Below are 15,814 nucleotides of genomic sequence, written 5' to 3'. Positions count from 1 at the left end.
GGGTTTGGGGAAGCAGAAGCAGGCGTACAGAAGCAGATGCATAGTTACGGGGATTGGTGGATTTAAACGAGGCATATAGACATGTTCACATATGATTGGTTATTTCACAAGATGAGGTAATAAGGTATAGCTACACACATTGGCAGGTTTGAATCATATTCAATGAGGTTGTAACATGGTAAAAAAGAGTGCGGGCTGGGACGTCCTGAATGTCGGGGGGGCTAGGACTTATCCTTCCTGCCAGATCCGTACTCCTAGTCTGTTCTGTATTCCTTTCCTTTTATGGTCTGTTAGTTTTAACGGTGACTCGGCCCTAGGTATCTGGGCGTGCCTGGGCTCGTTCAAGCCTGTTGCAGCTCTGAGTTAAGACTCATGGGGTGGGTCTTTCAGGAATACGGAAGGTCTTGCCCTGAAACAGATGTCACAGCTCATCATACCATCTTGTAGAAGGACAGTCAAATGGTGGGCCATACCTTGCTTAGCACTGCTTACGGTTTAAACCCCTTTCAAGAACTCCTCAGCAGCCTTGGGAGAATCGCTGGACCTCTTCCTATGGCCACATTAAGTAAATCTATCCCTGCTTTTCACTATTAACACTTTTTAGTTGGTGTACTGGGACCAGGTGGCCAAGACTAGTTAGGGTTGACCCTAATAACTACAGCACCGGTCTCTAAAGGCAATAGCTTCCTCTACCTCCTAACGGGCCACACACTCATGGCTGGATTGGATTTAATAAATCCTTAGACCCGAGCCTGAAGCTGGATGAGGACATTACACAGTGGCGGTAAGATCCAAAAATTGTAAACTATCTCAAAATGGCTGTAAAGTTACCCCTTCACAATCCCTGCATGAGCTTGACCCATAAATAAATGTGGACCGGAGAGATGGTTCGATGATTATGAGGACTGGCTGCTGTTTCAGCAGCCAGCTAGGTTGGATTTCCAGCACCCTACACGACCAGAGAACCCGACGCCCTCTCCTGGCCTCCCCAAGCGTTGCATGTAACTGGTGCACAGGCATAATTGCAGATAAAATTTGTTTATGGCAGATGCGCATGAATCGCTCTCCGTGACTCACTCCCTACGCCCCAAAGCATGATCCGTGAGGGCCTCAACATATAACCACCTACAGCCCAAACACCGAGATGGCGGCCACGCACAGGAAGTATCTTCCAGATCGCTTAAGATGGCGGCGATGGCGTGGGAGGGGCTGCGGGATGAGGGAGGCGGGGCGGGCGGGGCCGCGCAGAGCACTCTGGGTCGCGCTTAGGCTGCCGGGAAGGGGCGGAGCGCGGCCGCGCCGGCGCGTCGAGCCAGAAGCAGCCGCCGGGATGGTGAGCGGGCGCGGGGGGGAGGGGCGCGGGGCCGGGGGCGGCGGGGGCTCCGGGGCCATGCCGGGGGCCGCGGGCTAACGCTGACGCGGGCTCGCCGTCCTCAGGACGTGTTTCTCATGATCCGGCGCCACAAGACCACCATCTTTACGGACGCCAAGGAGTCGAGCACGGTGTTCGAACTGAAGCGCATCGTCGAGGGCATCCTCAAGCGGCCGCCAGAGGAGCAGCGGCTGTACAAGGTGCGAGGGGCGGGCGTGGCGGTTGCGCGCGTGGAGGCCAGGCAGGACGCTTAACAAGGGGGTCTCTTGATCGTACGGAAAGGCCAGCGGCATCGGTTCCCCGGGCAGCCGCCCCGCCCTGCCAGGCCGACTTGCTCAACGGTTGGGGAAACCGAGGCCTCGATAATCTTAGGCAGCCGAAGGCCGTGGCAGAGCCAGGGTTTATTCATTGCTAGCCACCCTCGGCCTGCCGGGAGCCCACCGGGACCCCAGTGTCAGAGGATGGAGTGGAACTCGAGGAATGCAAGTGTTGTCTAGAAGATAGGTCAAGATCCCACCAGTGATTCACCCAACCAGTGTTTACCCTTGCCAGTCTTCTGATGTTCTAGAATCACCTCGCATTCAAGCTCACCTTTTTACTTTAGAAGCCAGCTCCAATTTTCAGTAAGCTAGGCTGTGGAGTTGGACCCTATGCCCCAAACCCGATTCAGGTTTCCCAGAAGCATGATGTTTAGTAAGCTAAGTATATTGAGCTAATTATCTGTAAACGGGAGCTAACCTTTTGCTCCAGATTAGAACCTGGATTCCTGTCTCCAAGGGGCTTCTCTCTCTCATACCCATTGGGCTTTTGCTTGAAAGACCCTACTGCTGTTCTAGGAACCACATAGTGTTCCTAGTGCTGCTTTCTATGCCTCTCTAGGTTATTAAAACTTCCAGCTGACCTATGTATGAGATGGGAATTCCAGCAATTCCCATTTTAAGGTTAAGGTTGATTTTAAAAAGAGAGAGATTTGCTAGGAGTCAGGGATGGAACTCTGTTGAATGTTAACATAGCCTGCATGGAAGCCTAGGTTAGATCACCAGGTTGGAAAAACTGGGCAATAATCCTATTTGGGAGGTGGAGGTCAGAGGCTCAGAAGTTCGAGAAAATACTGTATGAGTTCTTTTCTCAAAGAAAATCAAGCCACCTTTTTAAATTAGATTTATCTAGAGAGCTTGGAAAACCCAATCCAGAACCCTTGTGTGTTTTAATTTTTGTGTGGTACCTACCCATATATACAGTCCAGGTGCTTTGGAGGCCAAAGGGATCAGATCCACGGAAATGGAACTGTGAACCAGTCTATATGGGTGCTAGAAAATGTCCTTGGGATTCTCTGCCTGAGCTTTTAACTGCTGTGCGCCATCAGTGCAGCCAGATTTGGAAATTCTTTGATATAGTCCTAGAATAGTGTTTTATACGTAGGGGTAACTCTCCCTAAGTTCCTGACCAATGGGCTCTCTTTGGGACACGTTCCTTTAGGACCTCTCCCCAAATCCTACTTCTCTCTTCAGGACGACCAGCTCCTTGATGATGGAAAAACTCTGGGCGAATGTGGCTTCACCAGTCAGACAGCAAGGCCACAGGCCCCAGCCACAGTGGGCCTGGCCTTTCGAGCAGGTAAGATGGCCAACCTGGATGGTAGCATCCAAAGAAGAGGAACTTTGGGAAGCTTTAACTTCCTCTGAGCTTTCAAGAAATGCCTTTTCAGTCCACAAAGAGCATGAGGTATTTGTTTCCTTGTTAAAAAGCAAAACCTGGGGATTAGACACATAGCTCAGCAATTTAAGGGCTTCCCTTCTGGAGGAGTTGGGTTCCATTCTAGGTCAGAACTATAATTCTATGTCCAGGAGACTTGACTGAAGCCCACTTCAGTGTCCTCAAGCCCCAGGCATGTACACAGAGCAGACTTACATGCAGACAAAATGCCCACACATATAAATAATTTTAAAAAATTTAAACAAACAGAAGGTATGGAGATTAAAAATAACTTGCAGGTTTCCTGGTACCAGCCACATGTAACAGGATTTATTGAGTACTTGGCCTTGTCCCACCTCATTGTTTTTTGTTTGTTTTTTTAGACAGATATATAAATCTAGATAGTTTGTGTTTTAGATTCAGAATTTAGTCCTGGCTGGCTTGAAATTTGTTCTCCCTCCCAAGTGCTAGAATTAAAGGAGTTCACCACCAAACCCACTTAATCTTAGTAGTCCTGTGAGGCCATTGTCTTCACTTTGCAGACTTGGAAGCCAAGACAATAAAGTGCTATGCTATGGATGGCAGGCAGACTATAATGCACCTAGATGGCTGGAGCTAGATACAGCCAGGCTATATTTAGCAAATTATTTCTAACTCATCAGAGATCTGCCTGCCTCTGTCTCCAACTTCCCAGTGCTGATTAAAGATGTGTGCTACACACCCAGACAAATTGTACCAGATTTGTGAAGTGAGCTGGGGAAGTTAGATCACGTATACCAGTGGTGCATGCCTTTAATCCTGTGCTAAGGCCAGCCTGGTCTACAGAAGGAGTTCCAGGACAGCCGGGGCAGGTAGGGATTTAATAATTGTATCCTTTGCCTCTGAGAATTTAAGCAGGGGTGGTCCTGGGGCTTGGACTATGTATATGAGGAAGAAAATGTAGGAAAAATTAAGACTACTGGCTCTTGCAGGGGACCTGGGTGTTAGTTCCCAGTACTCACATGGCAGTTTACAACTGTCCATAATTTCAGCTCCAGAAAACCCAATGCCTTTGACCTTCATTGGCAAACATACATACATTAAAGAACTCTGACCAGGGGCTACGATGGGAAAGTATAGTTTAGTTATACTTAGTTTTTGTACTTAATCTCAGCTCACCAAGCTACATCCATTTGTTTAGCCAATTTCTCTCTGCCCCACCCTGTCTGCAATTCCCTTCTCCATACACACCCCAAGTAGGGCCCTCTGCAAATATCCTTTTATCATGAGATAAATCCCGTAAGTATGAGAGTTATCTGCCCCTAGGTAACTAACTTCCTGTGAAGCAATGAGACTTAATAGGGCTGAAGATTCACAGGCTGGATAGGTTCCCTTTTTATATGGGCTCTTGAGGCTAAAAATACAGTTTGTCTGCTTTTTTTTTTTCCTTAAAGAATTTTATGGGGAAAACAAATGTAGTTGGTCTGCTTCTTAAGCTAAGATAAAGCTGTGGTGTCTCAAGTCATCCTTTTTCTCCAAGCAAAATCTAGGACCCTGGAAGCTAACATAATTTTATAGTTATGTCAAAGTTAAGGGCAGCGACTTGTATTTTCACAACTCCTGATACGGCATTAGATATGGACAGGACTCAGGACCAAAGTTTAGTACCCTTCTGGCAAATGGAATGTGTTATGATAGGATTTACAGAAGCACTTCTGGAAGCAGCTGACAGCATTAGGTTTCTGGACCTAATTAGGTTGCCTTCCCTTCCTCTCTGCCACTCAAATGTCCATGCTGAAGGATAAAGCAAGCTTATTAACACAACATTTAACTATTAGGAAGGTTTGGCAAATGGCATTTAAGTAACAGGAATGAGGGAAATAATAAAGTTAAGAACTATCATTGTAGACTTCTAGTTTTGTAAGGGATAGAGGTCAGGTTTTTTTTGTTTTGTTCTCCCCAGAATTCCCGGAAGTTTCTCCATGTGACCTTGGCTTTCCAACATCTCAGATTAAAGGTGTATACCACCACCACTTGGCTGATGATTAGTTTCTTAGCTTCTGCACCACTAGCATGTGTGGCCAGAATGGTTAATTGTGCATAGTGCTTTTAATAGAAAGCACCTGGGTCCAATTGTCCACATCCCTGACTTCTTGGTCAAGCCCCTCTTCTTTCCTAGTTTTACCACTGACAGCCAGGAGTTTCCAGGTGGACACAAGCATAAAAGACAGGGATTGGGGTCATTTGTTTTGTGCTAACAGTGGGCACTGAGAAAAAGGAAGGCTAAAGTGATAAAATATTACTTGCAGGCATGAAGCTTGAGGGTCTGATTGCCCAGTCCTGCATTAAAAAACACCTAGGTATGACATATGCATATAATCCTAGCTGTGGCTACATTAGCAAATTTGAGGCCAGTATGAGGTATATGACCCGGACTCAAAATAAGCAATTAACAACAATGGTAATACCCAGTATTTTGAAAGAGAAGGCCAATGAATATGTATTCGTTCTTAATGCCTGCTTGGTGCTTTCAGACTGTTTCAAAGAGGGAAGTCACTTCTTTTCGGAAGGTGATATTCTTGGGTTCTATACACGAAATGGGGTCAGAAGGCAGAGTTAGGCCTCTGAGGACAGATACAGTTAGGCAAAGCCTTGGATATTTCAAGTGAGGAAGGAAACTTCTCATTCAGAATCCTCTATAACTCTTTTCCCTTCCACAGATGACACCTTTGAAGCGCTGCGTATTGAACCCTTCTCCAGCCCTCCGGAGCTTCCAGATGTGATGAAGCCACAGGATTCTGGAGGCAGTGCCAATGAACAAGCTGTGCAGTGAGGGCCCCAGGCCTACCCCCTAGAAACCCATTCCCCCAATAAAAAAAGATTTGGCTCTCTACTGGCTGTTCCCTCTTGTTCATTTTTAAAAACACAGATAAGGGCTCTTACCCACAAGTAACTACAGACAACTGCATTTCTCATTTTTATTTGACAGAAAAGTTGCTTTTTGCTGTACAGATTTTAAAAAACCAAAATGCCTTAAGAAACAAAGTTGGGGGGGGAGAGGGTTTTACAACCTTGTTAAGGGGGTGCAGCAGGGCCAACCAACTTCAGCTCCTTCTTCTTCCAAGTCGTGTTGACTTACCAAGTCCCCAAACCATCAGTCACCCTAGAATTTGGAGGACTAGTTCCCTGGATCATTACAATCCTAGATGTCCTGAGCTGTGCCCTTCCCTCCCTAAACTAACATTCCCTCCCACTCCACCCCCCAAAACACATGAACCAGGAAAAACTCACAGAGATCAACATTTCACAGGAACAAAAAAAAGGGGGTGGGGGGAGCTCTCCCCTCAAGATGCTGCCAAGGTTCAAGGGAAGGCATACAAGATTCCTCCCGTGATTCTTCTGGGAAAATGAGGAATACTCATGTCTCCAGAGTATGAGGTGTGGAATCCAGATTATGGAGACCTGGAACAGAAAAGACTGGTCACCAAGTTTGGCTTTTTGGATCACTACAAATATCCCTGTGCCAACTAACTATCTGGCTCTCAGAAGGGCCAGATTTATAGGGAACACACCTGGAGGAGCGGTGACGGTTAGACCGGGGACTAGGTGTCTCCTTCCTCCTCTTGTGGCCAGGAGAATGACTGTCCCCTCGCTGGCCTCTCCAGGAAACCCGCTCACTGCTACAAGAGAAAATTAGGTCTCAGAACAGTACCAAAATCTTTTGCTTACAAATTAATGGTGGCTAGATAAGCCAAGATGCTAGCATCTGCTATAGGCCCTACCTCTGTTGATCCCTTGGTGAGGGTTGGGGCGAGGGCTGTCGACGCTCAACAGGTGAGTAACTGAGGGATCGGGAATCCCGAAGGGAGTCTATTGGCTTCCGAGGACTGCGAGACCTAGAGAGCAGAGTAGGCCTCTATAGCACCACATCCTCCCAAACCCACCAGCCAAGCATTCAGGACCACCCACCCAGGTCCTGACCACCAAACCTCACACCACACAGGGCCAGCCTCAGACCCACCTTTTTCCGCACTCACCCATCCGCCCGCACACCATCCACCGAGTGCCCCAGTGGACAGGGCACAAGGGTGCAGCGGGGGATGCAAAGATAAAAGAGTCCCTGCCCTTGGAAGAATTTTGTTTGGTAGTAATGGAGGTCAACAATGAAGGCACACATGCCCCCTACACAGAAAACAGCCCAGCAGGATGGATATACATGGGCCTGGGGATCCAGAGCAAGGATGGGGACCTGGGCAGGACAGGGAAATGGCAGGGCAGTCTTCTCGGAGGTGCTGTTTGAATGCAGTCTTGCAGAACGAGTTCACCAGGCAGACAAGGAAATCCCAGGCAGAAGGAACAGCATGTCCAAAGGCATGGGGCTCTCCTTAGACTGCAAGGCGCTGGGTATGGCCGGAGCACGGGGCATGTGTGGGGGCGGGCAGGAGGAGCACAGGGCGGGCAAGGGCAGCTGGCGAAGAGCCTCACACGCCATTCCCGCAGAGGTGGCACTTTATCCTGCAGGCCACAGGGCGTTCCGGAAGGATTTGTGGAGTGAAGGGAAGTAACCAGATGTGCGTTTTAGAAAGATCCCTCTGGCTACGTGTGGAAGAGAATGGCGTGGAGGCAGGGAGACAGGGAGGAGGCTGTGGACAGAGTCGGGAGAAGATGACGGTGGCCAGACCAGAGCCCTGCAGCAGCAATGGGGAGACTTAGAGCTAGAACCTCTGGGACCAGGCTGCTTGTCAGGGGAGGGGAGAGGGAGGAAGAATCCTATGACTTCCCAAGATATGGCCTGGGACCTCAGTTGGATAGTGCAGCCCTTGACCAGAATACAACACTGTGGGAGAATGGGAGGAGTCCGGCACTCCTTCTCCCGTACAACCAAACACAGACGTCCACTCGAGGCACCCCAGCAGGAACCTCACCCAGGGTCCCTTTTCTGGAGAACTCACCCCAACCCCCCTTCCACAACAGGCAAGAAAGCACTCACCTCCTCTCGCCAGGGGGTGGCTTCTTGGGGCTTGCAGGTTTGGGTAATGCCTGAGGGCCAGGCTTAGCAGGGGAGGGGGAGGAGGAAGAAGAGGAGGAAGAGGAGGAGGAGGAGGAAGAGGAAGAAGAGGAAGAGGAAGAGGAGGAAGAAGAGGAGGATGAGGAAGAGGAGGAGGAGGAGGAGCTGGAACTGGAGCTGCTAGAGCGCCTCTTCCTTTTGGCCGGGGTTGGTTCCTGAGGGCGTCCCTCTCTAACAGCCTCCTTTGGGACTGGGGTGGGGCTGGGAACCCTGTGAGAGAAGAAAGGTGTCACAAGGAGACAAGATGCCCCAACCCCAACCCTACCTTCCTTGGCCTGGAGGAACGGCAGTGGGGGAGGGGTGCCTGAAAGGCCCTGGGAAAACACGAAGGCAGGCCAGTGAGCACTTCTCTGGAGCAGTGGCACAGAGCTGACCAAACCTCTGCTAACACAAGCAACAGGCTGGGGCCCGAAGCACAAGGGATCAAGGTTAAACCTCAAGAATGTCCCTGATGAAGGATTAAGGCCCCTGGACTCAGATGTGGAAGCTGAAGCTGGGTGATCTCCTTCCTTGGAGAGCCGCAGCTTGGGGAGGCCCCTGTGAGTGCAGGTTGGCTGGGGAGGGGCCGTCCTGCCTGGAGGCAGGGAGAGGGATGGGATGACCTCTGAAGATCCTTCCAGCCCAGGGAGTTCCTCTTGAGGTCTAACTGCCATCCCTCCTGCTGTAAAATTAAGTCCATTTCCTCTAGTTCTGTCCTCTGTAGAGATGGAAAACTTATCATTATCCTCTGGAGAATTAACCTTTGGAGATTTTTATCTGTCCCATTCCTCCCCACAAAGCCCCCACCCAGCATTCTTTCTACTCCCAGCTTGAAGGCCAAGGTCCCCCATACTTTCTCAAAGCCAAGTGCCTGTGACAAGGTTTCTCCCTCCCAACTCCCCCACTCGAGTCCCTTCTCCTTAGAACCCTTAATTCCCTCACCTTTTCAGTGCCATCTCAGGTTGAGCAGGAAGGCTGGAGCCCTCTGAGTCACTAGAACTGGAGCCAGAGGAAGAGGAGGATGACGAAGATGAAGATGAAGAGGAGGAGGAGCTAGATGATGATGAAGAGGAGGAAGAGCTCCGACGTTCCTTGGCTGGTTGCAGAACAGCCAATGCAGAAGGCTGCTGGGCCCCAGTAGAGGCATGTGGCTCCCCACCTTCAGCATGGGATACCCCAGGGGCAGGGCCAGAAAGCATGCCATTGTGGTCACTAGCAGAGGATGTGGACTTTGCTACAGTCCCGGATGAAAGGGACTGAGACCCTGCTACAGGAGTGGTCTGGGCAATTGAACGAGATTGGTCTGAAAAAGCAGATGGCACAGGTGACCGAGGCCGATCCTGTGCAGGAGGGAGAAGAGATTGGGAAGGAGCCTGGACCATTCTTGAAGCAGGGGAAGGAGCCCTCTCACGCTCAGAGGTCATTCTAGACTGGCTTGGGGCAGATGGTGGTGTTCTGGACCTGGCTCGATCAAGCAATAAAGGAGAGGTTCTGCCACTGACACGCTCATAAGCAGAAAGGGGCACCCTGGGACTGGTGAGATTTGCACCAGACAATGCTGGAGCCATCCTGGAACTGGAGAGATTTGTGGGAGCCAAAGCTGCAGGGGTTCTAGAGCCAGCAATATTCACAGGAGCTGTGCCATGCGCAGATCGAGGACCCACCAGGTTTGCGGGGGTTGGAGCCTGGGGTGTTCTGGAACTGGAGGGATAATTTGCAGCAGTTGGAGGTGTCCCAGAGCCTGTGAGACTCAAAGCTGCTAATGCAGCTGGTGTTCTAGCTCCTGCTAGGTTCACAGCTGAAGCTGCAGGGGTTCGAGGATCTGCAAGGTTCACCGCTGAAGGAGCCACTGCTGTTCTAGGGCTGGCCAAGTTCATGGCTGCTGCAGCAGCAGGTGTTCGTGAATCGGCAAGGTTCACAGATGCTGGAATAGCAGATGTCCTGGCACTAGCAAGGTTCATAGCTGCTGCAGATGCTGCTGGGATCCTGCTGGCAAGGTTGGCAGCTGGGGCTGTTCTGAGGCTCATGAGAGGTACAGGAGCTGGAACCTGGGACATTCTTGCAGCAAGGCCAGCAGCAGACATGGATGGAGGTGGCCGGGCAGTGCCAAGACTGATGGCTGTCAGGGCAAGTGCAATTCTAGACTGAGCATGGTTTTCTGGAACAGATGATCTTGGATGATCAGGAATCCGAGGACCTGGACCGTCCATCATTGAGCCACCAGTTTGCTGGAGCACAGACATGGGTGTTCTAGCACTTCCAAGGGGTTCTAGCATTCCAGGTGATCTACATCGGTCAAGAGGAGTTGGTGACATGCTAGGACGACTAAAACAGCTCATTCTAGAGCTACTAAGTGCTACAGGAGGTGTCCGAGATCCAGAATGATTCCTTGTTGCTGGAGGAGTGGCAGAACGTGAGCGATCAGAACTACTTCCAGATGCAGACCGCCTACGGATGGCTGGAGGAGATCTTGTTAAAGATCGCTTGCCTCGAGCTGCCCTAGGTGTACGAGACCTAGAACGGCGGCGGATAGCAAGTGGTGAGCGGCTTCGAGAGCGCTTGCGTGGCAACAGTGGTGTCCGAGACCTAGAGCGTCTCCGAATGGCTGGAGGAGTTCGGGACCTGGAACGGCGTCTTGTCACTGGAGAGGTTCGGGAACGGGACCGCCTACGGGTGACTGGAGATGTTCGAGACCTCGATCTTCTCCGGGTGACTGGGGATGTCCTGGATCTTGATCTTCTTCTCGTAACAGGTGAAGTTCTGCTTCTAGATCGTCTCCTGGTTACTGGTGGAGTCCTGGATCTGGATCTTCTGCGAGTCACTGGTGGAGTTCTAGAACGAGAGCGACGGCGAGTTGTTGGTGTCCTGGACCTTGAACGACGACGAGTTACTGGTGGTGTTCTGGACCTGGATCGCCTTCGACTCACTGGAGATGCTCTTGATCGAGATCTACGCCTATTCACTGACCTTGACCGTCTCCTACTCACGGGTGAGGTACGAGATCTGGATCGCCGTCGGCTGATCAGGGGTGTTCTGGACCTGGATCGCCGATGAGTAGCTGGTGAGGCTCGAGATCTAGAGCGCTTCCAAGGAGCTGGTGATGTGCGTGATCGAGATCGCTTCCGACTGGTCAGGGGTGTACGGGAGCGGCCTCTTCTGCGTCTAGAGGAGGTTCGGGAACTTTCCTGTCTCGTAGGTGATCTTGAATGGTAACCAGAGCCACCCCTCCGTCTCCGAGTAACCCGTGACCTAGACCGGCTCCTCTGTCTTCTTCGTGATGTTGACTGAGATGATCCAGATCTATCTCGACGTCGGGTTGTTCTGGTTTTCTCTCTACGTGAGCGGGATCGGGATCTTTGGAGTCCACGAGGTTTGGGTGAAGGAGACCGGCCTCTCCTTGAAGTTGTCTTGGTACGGGGAGAAGAAACTGAGCGCCTCCTCCTTGAAGACCTTGACTTTTCAGTTGGCTCTGGTGAAGATACTGAAGGACTTCTTCTGCGTCTTGGTGGAGTTCTAGAACGGGTTTCTGGTGATGAGGAGGCAGACCGGCTTCTTCGAGAGACTCTAGCCTTCCTGGTTAGCTCAGGAGATGAGCGAGAACTCCGGCGTCGAGGTGGCGTGCGAGACTTTGTCTTTGGCTCCACTGAGGACCTGGAGCCTCTTCGAGCAGTTCTGGATTTAGGGGCATGCTCTGGAGAAGACTCAGAACTACTGCTTCCTTCAGGGGAAGGGCCTCTCTCTTTGCTTGATGAACCTGATCTACTACGCCTGGGCAGGGCCCGAGGAGCAGGTATCTTGTGTTCAGGAGAAGAATCAGTACCGCTTTGAGCCCTCTGTAGCACTCTTGACTTTTCTTTCATTTCAGGAGATGAGCCAGACCTACTGAGCCTAGGAGAGTGTCGAGATTTGCTGTCAACCTCTGGAGATGATCCAGAGTGGCTTCTCTGTCTGAGAGGAGTTCGAGCCTTGGGTTTAGAATCTGGAGAAGAGTCCGACTCACTTCTTTCTTGTGGGGACACACTGGGTTTTCCATCAAGCTCTGGGGAAGACCCAGATCGACTTCTTTGCCCAGGGGAGGACCTAGTCAGAGTTTTCTGTTCTACTGATGACTCTGACCCACTTCTTTCTCTCTGAGGGGTGACACTCTTGTTATTACGTTCTGGGGATGATGGAGAATGACTTCGGGCTCTAGGAGTCTGAGGCAATGCTTTAGGTTCTGGAGAAGAGTCACATTCACTTCGTCCCCTGGATGGGGTTTGAGGTGTTTCTTTGATCCCAGGAGAGGACCCAGACAGGCTATGCCTAGAAGGAGTCCCAGACCCATCTCTAAGTCCTGGAGAAGACCCAGACCGGCTTCTCCTAGATGGGGTTCTGGGTAAACCATCTTTCAGTTCAGGAGAAGACACAGAACTACTTCTTTCTCTGGAAGGTGTTCTTTGTTGTACAGTCTCAAGTAGGGGTGAAGATACACTCTGACTTGAAAATATTCCTACCTTTTCCACTATTTCTGGGGATAACTCAGAACTGCTGCGCCTGGAGGACCTTGTTGACTGTTCTTTCATGTCCAGAGATGGATCTGTTTCTGTTTGATTAAGGAATGGTCCATTCAATTCTTCTTTAACCTCAGGAGAAAAATCAGTATTTACTTCTAAAACAGGGCCTGAGTTTCTAAACTCTAATGACTCAAAGCTATTGTCCCTGGGAGGAGAATGAGATAGTTCTTTATGTTCTGGAGAAACTTGTGGCCCAACCCAACATGAAGCTACTGCAGGGATTTCTGCTGCTTTTGAAGGCTGTGACTGGCTTTGATCAAGTGTAGACAATACAGCAGGGCTTTCTTCTATTTCAGGAGATGACTCAAAGTTACTTGCAGACATTTCTTTATGTTCTGGAGATAAAGTGGGTAGAACTTGGCTTAAAGGTTGCTCAGATTTTTCTACTTCCATTAATTCATCTTGACTTGAATTAGGCAACAAAATTTTTTGGTCTCTTGTGCCTGGGGGTGACCCAGCTCCACTTCTTTCTTTTAACAGTACTCTAGGTGTGTCCTTCAGCACTGTGGAGGACTCAGGCCTATCCTGTGTAGGACTAAATTTGTCTCTTAGTACACACGATGACGCAACATCCTCTTCAATTAAACCTAGTCTCTCTTTTAATTCAGAAGGCTCCAATCTGCTCTGTACCAGAAGAGATTTAGAGTCTACTAAAGGATATAGGCTAGAGTCAGGTTTAGTCTTATTTTGCTCAGGAGACATTCCTGACTTCAACTTTGGATCTGTTGATAGTTCACTTTTATCTTGTTTTACTGGCGATCTGGCTGTCAGCTCAATTACTGGAGATGAAGATCTGGAAAGACCACCCTTAGGAGATGTTTGAGATTTGCTCTGCAGCAATGGAGACTCCAAGTGCATCTGCCTAACTTCTGGACTTGAAGTGTCTGGCCAAGTTTGAGATTGTCCTTTCTGTTGCACAAATGAGGAGCTAAAACTGCTCTCTCCTGGTAATATACTACTACTAGGGGTTACACCTGGACAGAGGGAAAAAGATCCAGAGCTTCCTGTTGGTGAATCCCTAGACTTTTGGGGACAGGGTGACTTTGATCCAGAAAGATTTTGATCTGGTGGAGTCTGGAGCATACTTTTCGGATACGGTGATGTAGACCCTGAGTGACTGTGTCTCAGTGGCGTTCCCAGTTCCATTTTGGTATCTGGTGAGGAGGATCTAGAACGGCTATGTCTTAACAATCTAGAGTCTACCTTGGGGCAAGGAGATACTGATCTGCTTTTTCTCTGAGGTGTCCTAGATGTCACTCTACTAGGACTTGGAGAAGAGGAGCTAGAATGGCTTCTTCGTCTTGGTGATATTACTGCCTTCACTTTGGGTTGTGGAGATGATGACCTGGATGGGCTCTGTCTTGGAGGTGTGCTAGATTTTACTCGAGGAGAAGACCCAGAGCAGCTTTGTCTTGATGGGGTCCTTGATTTCACCTCACCATCAGGTGATGATTCAGAATGGCTCTGTCTCTGTGGTGTTGTAGAGCATTCTTCAGCCTGCATGTTTGTTACAGACCCTGATCTTGGTGGTGTTCCAGATTTTACTTTAGGCTGAGGAGAATTTGAATGACTCTGTCTTGGTGGTGTTTTCGACTTCTGTTTAGGTGGCGAAGAACCAGAACGACTTCGCCTAGTTGGTGTCTGTGACTTTTGTTTAGGACATGGAGAAGAACCTGAAAGGCTTCGCCTCAAAGATTTCGCTTTGGATCTTGGTGAAGAAAGAGACCTGCTCCGTCTTGAGGAAACATGAGATTTTTTCATTTCTGGGCTTGAGTTGGATCTGCTTCTCCTCTGTGATGTTCTAGATTTGTTCTTCCTCTCTGAGGATGAGCCAGATCGTCCTCTTCTTTGTGGTGTTCTAGAGTGAGATCTTCCACGTCTCACAAGACTTCTACTGCGAGATCGTCGTCGAGCTGGTGTTCTGGACCGTGACCTCCCTCTCCTGGCTGGTGTTCTAGACCGAGATCGACCACTTCTTCTGGCTGGCGTTCTAGACCGTGACCTCCCTCTCCTGGCTGGTGTTCTAGACCTTGACCTGCCACTTCTCCTGGCTGGTGTTCTGGACCTAGACCTGCCACTTCTCCTGGCTTGCGATCTACTTCGAGACCTCCTTCGAACTGGTGATCGTGTTCTAGACCTGCGCCTAGTGGGTGTTCTCGATCTAGACCGGCCCCGGCGAGCTGGTGTTCTAGACCGAGACCTGCGTCTAGCAGGTGTTCTGGATCGTGATCTCCTCCTGGCAGGTGTTCTAGACCGAGACCTACCCCTTCTAGCTGGTGTTCTAGATCGGGATCTGCCCCTAGTGGCTGGAGATCTAGAATGTGATCTGCCTCGTCTTGCTGACCTAGACCTGCCTCTTCTCTGGGTATTTCTGCTCCTGGACCAGCCTGGCCTCTGAGGAGACCTTGATCGGCCACGCCTCTGGGGACTTCTAGATTTTCCCCACCTCTGTGCAGATCGTGACCTTCGCCACTGAGGGGACCGGGACCTAGAGTGACCTCTCTTGGTGGGGGTTCTAGACCGAGATCGTCCTCTCTTAGTGGCAGGACTACGAGACCTCCCTGCTCTATGAGAAGGGGTATGAGAATGAGATTTATCCCGCTTTGCTCTGCCATGTGAGCGATTCTTAGATGTGGGTGAAGAAGAAATCTCTCGACGGGACCCAGGAGCTGGTGTGGGTTTAAGACTTTCAGGAGAAGAGCTGGCATGCCGAGAAACTTTGGTAGGTTGAGGGGATGGTGGGCAGCTCTCTGAGGAAGATGACTGGGGAGGTTTCTCAGGAGACTTAGGTGGTGAACAGCCCCGAGTTGGGGAAGCCTCAGATGAGGGGTTAACTGGCTCCTGACTGGACGGGATTGCTGCAAGGGGTCGTGGGGAGTCGCCATGTTGCTCAACAAGGAGCGGAGTGGGGGCAGGTAGTTCTGGCCCTGTGCTGCTCCTTTCCGGAGAGGGGCTAGGTCGAACTGCAGATTTCTAAGAGTGAAAAGAAAAGTGGGAATAGTAATAAAACACCAAAACTTCATTATTACCTGTAAGATATGAACAGTTTCTAATAAAAATTTACTCTACATACCTCTTATACCATATTGACTTTCCCTACCCATAGTTGCACTCAGTAACAAGATAACATGCAATGCTTAATAAAGAGTCCGTAAGATAGCTTAGTTG

General features: G+C 50.1%; 2 protein-coding genes across 14 annotated transcripts in view; one reads left to right on the top strand and one right to left on the bottom strand.

The window, feature by feature from the left end:
• Window positions 1–1,253: 1,253 nt before the first annotated feature.
• On the top strand, window positions 1,254–5,940 carry Elob (elongin B). The gene is made up of 4 exons (XM_032913445.1): window positions 1,254–1,333; window positions 1,438–1,572; window positions 2,884–2,989; window positions 5,767–5,940. Exons 1-4 carry the CDS (start codon window positions 1,331–1,333, stop codon window positions 5,877–5,879), a joined length of 357 nt encoding a protein of 118 aa, XP_032769336.1. The 5' UTR covers window positions 1,254–1,330; the 3' UTR covers window positions 5,880–5,940.
• A 53-nt stretch (window positions 5,941–5,993) lies between these two features.
• Srrm2 (serine/arginine repetitive matrix 2) overlaps window positions 5,994–15,814 on the bottom strand; it is a 33,805-nt gene continuing 23,984 nt past the window's right edge. For 3 of the 13 annotated variants that reach the window (XM_032913664.1, XM_032913666.1, XM_032913668.1), the window contains 5 exons: window positions 9,036–15,619; window positions 8,037–8,324; window positions 6,829–6,942; window positions 6,619–6,726; window positions 5,994–6,508 (listed from right to left, as the gene is read on the bottom strand). In XM_032913664.1, the coding sequence (XP_032769555.1) occupies window positions 6,499–6,508; window positions 6,619–6,726; window positions 6,829–6,942; window positions 8,037–8,324; window positions 9,036–15,619 (7,104 nt within the window). In that variant the 3' untranslated portion in view covers window positions 5,994–6,498. Of the gene's footprint in view, window positions 6,509–6,618; window positions 6,727–6,828; window positions 7,735–8,036; window positions 8,812–9,035; window positions 15,620–15,814 lie in introns of those variants that run through there. The other 10 variants (XM_032913672.1, XR_004389105.1, XR_004389107.1 and 7 more) reach the window with 10 other exon arrangements.

The sequence above is a fragment of the Rattus rattus genome, chromosome 9 (genome assembly GCF_011064425.1).
Source record: "Rattus rattus isolate New Zealand chromosome 9, Rrattus_CSIRO_v1, whole genome shotgun sequence".
Classification (NCBI taxonomy): domain Eukaryota; kingdom Metazoa; phylum Chordata; class Mammalia; order Rodentia; family Muridae; genus Rattus; species Rattus rattus.
Note: the sequence above shows the minus strand (reverse complement) of the source record. Positions and strands in the feature narration are given on the sequence as shown.

Excerpts from the sequence above, each read along its gene's own strand:
- Elob (XM_032913445.1), top strand. Across the intron at positions 1,573-2,883 it reads AGGAGCAGCGGCTGTACAAG|GACGACCAGCTCCTTGATGA; the intron begins GTGCGAGGGGCG and ends TTCTCTCTTCAG. Across the intron at positions 2,990-5,766 it reads GGGCCTGGCCTTTCGAGCAG|ATGACACCTTTGAAGCGCTG; the intron begins GTAAGATGGCCA and ends TCCCTTCCACAG.